This window comes from Seriola dumerili, unplaced genomic scaffold (genome assembly GCF_002260705.1).
Source record: "Seriola dumerili isolate Sdu_G_001 unplaced genomic scaffold, Sdu_1.0 BDQW01000230.1, whole genome shotgun sequence".
NCBI lineage: Eukaryota > Metazoa > Chordata > Actinopteri > Carangiformes > Carangidae > Seriola > Seriola dumerili.
Genome location: NW_019174485.1, coordinates 104,081 through 114,167, shown reverse-complemented (window position 1 = coordinate 114,167; position 10,087 = coordinate 104,081). Strand labels below are relative to the sequence as shown.

The 10,087-nt window shown below is 41.1% G+C and overlaps 2 protein-coding genes across 2 annotated transcripts in view; one reads left to right on the top strand and one right to left on the bottom strand.

Moving 5' to 3' along the window:
* LOC111229219 (beta-crystallin A1-like) overlaps positions 1-504 on the bottom strand; it is an 8,302-nt gene extending 7,798 nt beyond the window's left edge. The window contains exons 1-2 of the mRNA XM_022755447.1: positions 413-504; positions 32-108 (exon numbers count right to left, since the gene is read on the bottom strand). Coding sequence (XP_022611168.1) covers positions 32-106 — 75 coding nt within the window. The 5' untranslated portion in view covers positions 107-108; positions 413-504. The remainder of the gene's footprint in view (positions 1-31; positions 109-412) is intronic.
* A 5,619-nt stretch (positions 505-6,123) lies between these two features.
* On the top strand, positions 6,124-8,898 carry LOC111229315 (beta-crystallin B1-like). The gene is made up of 5 exons (XM_022755597.1): positions 6,124-6,219; positions 6,411-6,529; positions 7,508-7,640; positions 7,749-7,891; positions 8,727-8,898. The coding sequence occupies exons 1-5, from the start codon at positions 6,124-6,126 to the stop codon at positions 8,896-8,898; spliced, it is 663 nt and encodes a 220-aa protein (XP_022611318.1).
* The last annotated feature ends 1,189 nt before the right edge of the window (positions 8,899-10,087 follow it).

Sequence of the window (10,087 nt, the reverse complement as noted above, 5' to 3'; positions counted from 1 at the left end):
TATGTGTGTGTGTGTGTGTGTGTGAACTCACCTTAAAGAAAGGGGCTGTACACATGCTAGGGAAATACATGGGTGGGGTCACGTGACTTTTAGTTACTCTATTCATTTCTATGGTAGAGAGGAAAAGAGGGGAGAACAGGGGTCATGGATCAGAGAAGATGCTTAAACAGTAAAAAGTAACAAAGACAGGACAAATTCACATTCAAGCCATAAGAACAAACTAATTTCTTTCATTAATATGAACTTTAACTGATGCTAAACAGTTTCCATTCGCTGTAATATGAATTCGGACTTTGTCATTCAACTTCTCATGCAACCAGTGTGAACTCGAGCTACTACCTAAAATACATTTAATCCTGTAAATACATCCCGTACTAACATTTACTGTCACTACTTTTGCCGCTCCTCTTACCTGGATGCTCTCCTCTGGACCCTCACACACCAAATCCTCTTGACGTAGACTTTTGTCTCAACCTGGCTCTTCTGTTTTATACCGGCGTCCACGCTGGGCCTTCGTGCTCGCGCGAGTGCGCGTGCTGTCACTTCATGCTAGTGACGTTGAACGAGGCGAGTTTGTCAAGTGTAAAGCGTTATCTCGATTAGTTATGATACTTCCGGTTAGCTTTTTCAAAATTAAACTCTACTGAACAATATTAGCTGTTTACGTTATTTGAAGTAATACAAAGTCTTAATTTGGGCATAAAAAATATAATAATCCCTAATATCTGTTTTTCATTTATTAGTGTTTTTTTGAAGCCTATGTGTTTTTTAAAGGGTATTTGTGTATTTAATTTTGGCCTTAAATTAACAGCTCCGTGAAGCACAGCTAATAAAAAGTTTAGCTGTAATACTTGATCTTTTCATTACAGGTAAGCAAATGTGTCACCTCAATCAGTTTTTCATTTAGGCCTACTACAGCTGAATGATTAGCCAAGTCACTCAATCAATTATTCATCAACAGGAAAATCGATCAGTGACTATTTTTTTATTTATTTATTTATTTTTTTTAAAGTTGAGTAGCCTAAATTTTACAACAAGCCTTAATTTAGCCTTAATTTGATCTACTTTGTTGAAAACATCAAACATTCTATGTTTCCAGCTTCTCAAATGGGAGCATCTGATGCTTCCAGAAGAAATTCCAGAGATGTTAATCAATAATTATTAGCTTTAATTTCAGCCTTAGGCTACTACTTTTTTTCAAATCTCAAAATGTTCATTATGAAGGTAAAGGGAAGAATAGGTACTTCCGGTATTTCTCTAGCTAACTGTGACCAGCTTGACGCAGGTGAGAGTTTGGACGGCCAGTGTGCTCCACCGTAAAAAAAAATTTTGTGTGCGCGCGCCGGTTGGCCGGCCGCTCTCTCTCTCTCTCTCTCTCTCTCTCTCTCTCTCTCTCTCTCTCTCTCTCTCGCTGTCTTTGTAACCCTATGCGGCCTGTCGACTCAGCAGATCATATACAGGGCAGCCACAGAGGTGCGGGTGGTGAATGCGGGGCTGTTGTTGGTCTATTCGTATAGGTCAGCAGTGCCATCGTATAGAGCAACAATGGCCGGGGCTATAGGCAGAGAATGAGGTGGATTTGGACAGCCATCCGGCGAGCCTGTTTCAATGGTGTATCGCAAAAGTGGAGGAAATTGGAATAGTCAAATTAGATTAATGATATAACTATAAATTAATAATAACAATATGGTTATGACGTAAAGTTAAAAGTGATTTAAGAATATTGCTTGTGCAAGAATACAAGAAAAAACCAAGACAGACTGAAAAGCGAGGAATAACTTTGTGACCATTTTGAGATGCTTTGCTTGTGTCACATACACAGAACATTGTTGCACTGATGCTGTTTTATCAGAACCCCTCCCCCCCTCCATCACTTCAAACACTGGGCCCCAGTTACCACAGCAACAGAAACCCTTGCCTTATCTGGATCTTGGTCCTTGACATTTCATCTAGAGCTTCTGAGGAGGCCGGTACCCAGTTCCCCTCAACATGTTCACTGTCACACAGACTCACACACTCACACACTCACACAAAGGCAGTGCCAATGTCAAATGAAACCAAAGACACAACCACCATCATTTCCCCACAACACAATTTCCACAGACACTGCTCTGACTTTATATTATGATAAAAGTGAACACTTGTGTATGTGTTGGTTTGGCATTTGTCATCGCATCTATCACACCTTATTTTTTAATGTTTGCAGATGTCTCACTCTTTCCTTTACGACTGAAATGCATGAACTTCACATTCTTACATGGTCTAAATACAGAGGACAGGTGTTGAATGCTGTGCAGATTGTGAAGCCCTTTGAGGCAAATATGTGATTTGTGATTCTCAGCTATATATATATATATATCAAGTCAATTGTATATATATGTATATATATATATAATTGACTTGATTAAGCATTATAATGAAGAACATAGCAACCACTCCGGTAGAGGAATGACTTCTACGCAACAATGCTCACAGGGATATACATCACAGAAAGGGCATCATTATCATTCATATCATCATCATTATCTGCTTGGTGACCCTTGGGAAGCTCCTCTTAAAACTTTGGATGGATTTTTAGTCAAGTGAATAGTTGGTGTGAACGGTCCATCCACGTAATGATGTAAGGGAGAGATCATGTTTTTTCAGTCAGTGTCAGTGCCACCTTTAATTGACTTGAGTCACTTTCAACTTTGTTTGTTGTTTTACCCTTTAAACTTGTTTCTGCTCAGATAGTGTGGTGTCCTATTGTATTGACGACTGTCTGGTATTTCTACACTCTGTTAATTTCTCCAACTGAAAATTACAGATGTAAACAAAAGAGATCAGATATGCCTCATATAGGCCTGAATATAACAATATGAAAATATCCAAACAGGAACAATAAAATATCTTATTTATAATAAACTGTTTTATTTATTCTCAGTTGTGAGATGAAAGATCAATCAAACCATTGTTCATCTGCCACATGAATTTCACAGAGCTTTTTAAAGAACATGTTTTATTACAGCATGTGGAAAACATCATTGACTTCTGCTGGCTTTACATCATTATTTTCTATCAGATTAGACTGATTGATCAGATTTTATATAAAGGGCCGATGGATTTTGCAGCTCATACTAAAACCACTGATCACCTACAAAAACAGAAGAACCACATTATAAATTTATCAAGTTGTGTTCCTGCTATTTTTTCAGTGTGTGTTCCAGGTATATTTATGTACAAAATAAAAGGCAGAGTGAAAGTCGCTAAAAGTGTATATAAGGTGTATTGTTTCAAATTGGCAAGAATATAGTTTGTTTAATGTCGTTCGGGTCCTGTCTTATTGTGCTATATGTGAATTACTTTATGTGAACTATTTTATGCTAATTTAAAAGTTTATCTTGAAAAAGAGGCTCTCTGGTTAGAAAGAAGTTAAATAAAACCATACAATACAATAAATTCAATAAATTCAATTAAAATAATTGTCTTTTCAGGTAATTTATATTTTTTTACACTTTCCTTGCAAATACCTTGTAATTTCTATTACCTGTGATGGGATTTCAGAAACAAATGAACAAAAAAGGTGTAGTACTAGTGACCTGCTGGTTACCATGTGAAATCTAGTAACTTCACTGTCATATATGCAGGTCTTACCCCTACCTCTGTCTTCCCTCGTGTTTACTGACTGTACATACACTGTCACTATTCACTAAAGGAAAGATGCCAATAAAGCAATCATAAAAAGAAAGGAAATATATGCTAATATACTAATAAAGATTTTCCACATTGGAGGCCACACCATTGTATCCTCACTCCTTGTCTTTTGTCTCCTCTGAGAAGGGATTTGCCAACTTGAACGTCTTTCTGGATGGTGGGCCTTGACTGTCTGCAGTAACTGAATCCAGCTGTGATTGGAGGATCTTGAGCTGTGCCCCAGGGTACTCGGTTAATTTCCTCTGTCGTCCATCTCCTTTTGTGCATTCACTCTCACTGAGATGGAAGTGTGTGATTCACCCCTTCACTCCTTCACTCCATCACTGATGCTCACCTGAGTGGTGATTTGAAATTCTAACCGCAGGATTAATAAGCTCAGGGACGAAATCCAAGAGATTCAATTTTTACCTCAGGGCCTCCTGTGGTACACAGCTGCTCCTCTTATTTCCTTCCTCTCCTCACCAGCACGTGAAGCTTTGATGTCGGACGACATCTGACCTCACCTGTGTGGCCATGTTCAGAACTACAGCCGACTGGTTCGCTTGCTCCCTTGTGTGCACTTTGGACTAAGTATCTCATGGACTTTCCTATGGCAGCTTACACCCACCACAATATTTTACCCACCCACTCAAGAAAAAAGGCAGAGGGCTTTAATTTAATAGCTCTCCCCCACTGTGATGAAGAGGGAGATTCAGATCATTTGTCCATGCACACTCTGAACCTCTGTGCTCACCCAGAGGTGGAACAGCAAGGTTATTGCTTCTCACAGCTTATTGCTTTTCCTGTTATTGTTTGTCCCAGTTCCTCTTGATTACAGCACTGAGGGGAATAGGGGTGAATAATTTTGTGACAGGCTGTTAAATGTGAACCCGGTCAGCCAGGCTATCATTATTATGGGCTTAGAAAATACTTTGTACGTAGCAGCCCAGTGCAGAAACGGTAAATGTCTCACTTTTACTTCACTTTATTCCAGCTGTTCTATCTTTTCACTCTTTTAGTTAATGGATTCATATTATGTTTTTTTTTGTCCAGCAAGGTGTAACATTCAGATTTCCACTTTGTCACATTTTCTTCCTCATATTCTTCTCTTCTTTCAACATATATCCTGGCATGTCTTTCTGCCCCACTGTCTCTCTCTCTCTGCCTCCCTCCCTCTCTTTGATGATGGGGGTATTTCTATTCTGTGGGGGCTGTGAGCTCAGCGAGTTTGTTTCTGTGTCTATAATCCCCTCTCTCTGGGCGCCAGCATATAAAAGTGGCGAGGGGCCTGGCGCACACTCAAACAGACCACCAGTCACAGCCCCGAGTCTACTCCTTTACGCACACACTGCCACAGGTAAGACAGTGGACAAACATCATACAGAAAAGACAGAAGGGGAGGTAGACAGAGAGCAAGAGCAACCTGATGTGATACCTTATAATGATAACAACCAAGGAAGTCAATTGTAGTTCAAGCTGAAGCTATGGAGTCAAACAGTGCTGGTAAAATGTGAATTTCTTTAGTGCAAATCCATTAGTTATAAATAAATGCAGTGTGGCCTGTTCAGAATGAACACAGTTTTATTCTGAGTGCAAATTATGCCAAAACCAATTCTTACATCTAAAATATAACTTTAAAAATCAAGTTTGGTTCCACAAATACAGCATTGAATTTGCAACAAATTCTCCTTTTTAAATAATTGGTTGAAAACGAACTGCGCTTAAAAAGCTTCCAAAGGCTGTCAATATCTATGTTATATGTATATTGTAACTATTTTGGTGATTTGCAAAAAATGAAATTTATTTTATTCTTGATGTTTTTTTGATGGAATTTTGATGGAAAAGTTTTTTTCTTAATATGAATATGAGTGTAAAGCAAATGTCAAAATGGTAATTTGTCTGGTTAAATTTGAATTGAATTCAGCTTTGTTGATGAAACGTATTAGAGCTGGGAGAGGGGATCAGAGCAGTTTGAGGTTTATATCTATTCTTTTTTGCTGAGGGGAGGGTAATCAAAATTTTTGTGCGGGAGTTTCTTCAGTGTATTACAAATTGATTACAAGGGATTTTAAATAGTAATTAATATGTAATTTAGATTTGGCATCTGTGCCAGTAAAAGCTTATTTGAATTGATAAAACATGAGAAATGTCATTCGTCATGTGATGTAAAATAACATGTCTTTTGTCTGACTTGGTCGCTATGTGTAAATCATTATTCCATTAACATTAAGGTGCAAATTTTTTTTGTGTGTGTGCACTGAGATATTGTGGGGAGGATGGTGCAAATTTCCCCAGGATCTAAAGAAAATATCAACATATAACACTGGACATGGCTTTGCTTTTTAAATACGTGAACCCCCCCCCCCTTCCTCCAGCACCACTGCAAGCATTTTTTGCAACAGTCCCTTAATGTGACAGACAGCTGAAAATCTTCTCTTCTTTTCAGTCATCATGTCTGCTGGAGGAGAGAAATCCAAGTCTGCTTCCCAGACTGATGGGAAGGCCGCTCAGAACAAGATGTCTGAGATGGGCATGATGTCCTACAAGGTACAGTACATCACACAAACACTCAAGTCCATCACACATACAGTATTTTACACTCCCTTGTTCTTGTTTGGACACTTTCTCCTCTGCCACAGTCTTTCCATCTCATCTTTTCTCAAGTGTAGCTCTTGACTTTGAAACCACATCGGTGACCTCCTTTCTCACTCCCATTCTTATTCTCTTTGCCCCAACAGATGTGCGTGTACGACCAGGAGAACTTCCAGGGACGCTGTATTGAGATCACCGGCGAGTGCATGAATGTGGTCGACATGGGAATGGATAGGGTGCGCTCCCTGCGTGTCGAGTGTGGACCGTAAGTGGCCTGTGCACATACAACCGCATATACACACCCACCCACACATGCGAGTAAAATGTACCCAGCACCCACACTTGTCTGAGCAAAGAGCAGTAATTTTGCTGTTGTACCTCACCATTATCTGACGTTTCACACTCTGCATTTTAGGCATTTATCTCATGCTTTTATCCCAAATGATTTGCAGAGAGTGCAGCAGTAGAATGAACTTCAAACCTAAACTACTGACATAACAAAGCAGCAAACAGCAGTGACTGTGAAGAGAAATCAAAGATACACAGCAAGTTAAGAGTTGAAGCAATGTTCAAGGTTTCACGATAACAGTGATAAAGTCTCTATTATACTGTGCTTAAAGTGAATTAAAGGTCACATCCAGAGATTTATTCTTTTTTGTATTGCACTTCCACAAAATTGGCCCACATACAAGAGACACATTAAAACAAGAGATGTAGCCCTAAGCCCCTGATTGGCACCCATGCACAGTCCTCCCATATACCAGGTTTATGTCCAGTCCTGTTTGAAAAAAAGTCTCCAAATCCAGTGACAATTGAGCTAAGTTGGCAACACTGCAACCTGCAGACGCCCCCCGATAGATGATAGATAGCTATTTTTATTAAATTATTTTTGAACGAGCAACAGCCAATGGTTAAACTCCGACTCAGTCATGTGGCATTCGGCTGACCAATGGTGGAATTATGATCACGCAGTCAGTCACTCACTTTGGTGAAAATCCATAAACACTGGATCCTACATTTGATGACATTTCAAGGGTTATTTTTTTGAACGTTTCAAATCTCCCCTCAGAGCTACTGAACATGCTATACAACTGTTCTCACGGGATGAGTAGTGCTTCTTGTTATGAGTAAACAGATGTTTCTATGTAAAATTGGTGGACTTCTTTAAAGGTCAATACAATGATCACTGGATCTCATCGCCCTCCTCCTCTCGCCTCATTGTTTTGGTTCTTTCCCTCCTCAGCTTCGTCGGCTTTGAGCAGATGAACTTCTGTGGTGAGATGTTCATCCTGGAGAAGGGCGAATACCCCCGCTGGGACTCCTGGAGCAACTGCCAGAAGAACGACTACCTGCTGTCCTTCAGGCCCGTCCGCATGGTAAACCCACTCGGCTCAAGATTTATCTATGTTTCCCACACTCCTGATGGTAGTTTGCTCGTGTTTCAACCGCTCACCCCTCCTTTATCTCTTTCCACCACCTTGCAGGATCCTGAGAAGCACAAGATCTGCCTGTACGAGGTCGGAGAGTTCAAGGGTCGTAAGATGGAGATCATGGATGACGATGTCCCCAGCCTGTTTTCCTACGGTTTCACCGACAGAGTGGGCAGCATCATGGTCAGCTGTGGAACGTGAGTATTGTGGGAAATATGCTACGAGCATTTTCTTGCTTTTCCAGAAGAAAGAGTTCATTATTCTGGGAAATGCACTTATGTGTTTTCCCAACAACTATTCCTTTAAACATCAAGCCCTGCCTCTGTTTTCTTATGCCTGTCTACAGAGCAGAAACTCAGCTGTCTTAAATCCTTCCTCTATTTGCAGCTCTCATTAATTTTTCAACAGTGCCAACAACAAATATTACACCCTGCTCTTGCAAGAGCTGCGTCAAAAAAAAGTCTTCCTGCATGTGTCAGACAGCTTCCACATCCGGGATGTCATTCTCGAACTGCAGAAACAGCAGCATAATCACCAACTATCTGAGTACCCTCAGTGCCTGGGAGAGCGAGTTCAGGAATAGCGGCTTTTTCATCAGCAGCTAGACAAAGGTGTCATCGGCGTCAGCAGCTGAGTGTCTCTCAGAGGTGTGGCAGGCAGCAGACACAGTCTCTTAAATGCTGTGATTACTTCATTTGTAGCACCCCGCCTTTCCTGAAACAAGCAGCAGGGAGGGGGACTCACCTGTGATTTGATGCTGACAGCATGACAAACAGATCGATGTTTATTTGTTAGATATTTGTCCTTCCTAATTTGTCTTTCTAGCATCTTTCTCTCACATTTTATTTGTTTGTTTCTCATCTTTCAACCTGGTGTTTTACTGCCAAGAATCAATTTTCCCTGTTCTATCGGACATCTTTTCCCTCGCCCCTTCATCTTTTATAATTTCCTCTGCAACCTTGCTATCCACCCCTAATTTGAAAATGTAAATTCCCTTTCCTTCCTCTCTCCTCTTGCTGTGTCTCTCCCTAGCTGGGTGGGTTACCAGTTCCCCGGCTACCGTGGCAGCCAGTACCTGCTGGAGAAGGGTGAATTCAGGCATTTCAACGAGTTTGGTGCCCGCAGCCCCCAGATGCAGTCCATCAGGCGCATCCGTGACATGCAGTGGCACCCACACGGCTGCTACACCACATCCTCCAAGTGAAACCCAGCGAGGGCGAGGAAGAGAGGGATTGGAGGAGAGATGGAAGCTGAGGGTGGGCGAAGAGATGGAGGGGAAAGAGGAGGGAAGGCCAAGAAGGAGAGGAGGGAGAGGGTGTAATATTTACTCCTCTGTTCCTAAAACTCTTGGTGGTTTGAGGGCAGGATTGGACGGAAAGCAGTTGGTTGTTATTTTTAGTTGCGGGAACATTGTAATCTAGTGACCAATGAAAAGTTATTCAAGATGAAGTAGAGGAAGAGGAGATAATTATATGGACCACAGAGACCGTATCTGATAATAAATGCTCTCTCCATTTTTGTTCTCCCTCTCTCACCGACTCTGTTTGTCAGCTCCCTGCTCCACACTTTCCCCCTCTCTCCTCCCCTCCCTCCCTCTCTCCCCCTCACACACTTTGCCTCCACATCCCATCAACGTCAGCCCTCACTCAGCCCGTTGGAGCCCATCTGAGGAGGGGAGGGGGCGTACCAGTGTGGATTTGTGTGTGTTTGTGTGGGGGATGTGAAACAGAAGGAAGCCACATTAAGAGAGAGGAGGCAAATTCTCTGTGCTCAGAGAGCTGCATCAACCCCAAACCCCAATAAAGCATCTCACATCCTGCTCCACTTGAAATGAAGTCTTCTTTAACAGATACAGTTTTGATATATATGTTAAACGCCTGGATGGACCCTGTTTTTCAGAATTCCCCTGGATCACAAGTTGTCATTTCACACCCTAGGTCGATTGTCTCTACCCTCTCATATGACCCAGAGGAGCGTTTCCTGAATCAGACAGGACACATGCCAAAGATAAACTGTTAAAAATCTGTTGAAAAAAACCTGTGATAGAGGTTTGCTTAGGGTTAGGCACCAAAACAACATAGTTAGGTTTAGGGAAAGATCATGGTTTGGGTTATGATAAGTACTTTGCTCAGGTTAGAGAACCGTAATGGTCATGGATAGAATATAGAACAATCACGGTCATCTTCAGACACAAAGTGTTTTTTTATATTTTAACCAAAACCACAAATGCTGCAAAGTGAAGCTCAAACATCCAAGTAACAATGAGTAAAACACATTTTTGAGTGGATGGAGACTTCAGTAGAAAAAAAAACAAAAACATATCAACACATCCACACTTTTGACTCTGCCTTTGGAAAAAGCAGCAACCTCTGGGTCTAAAGATGAAGCCAAGT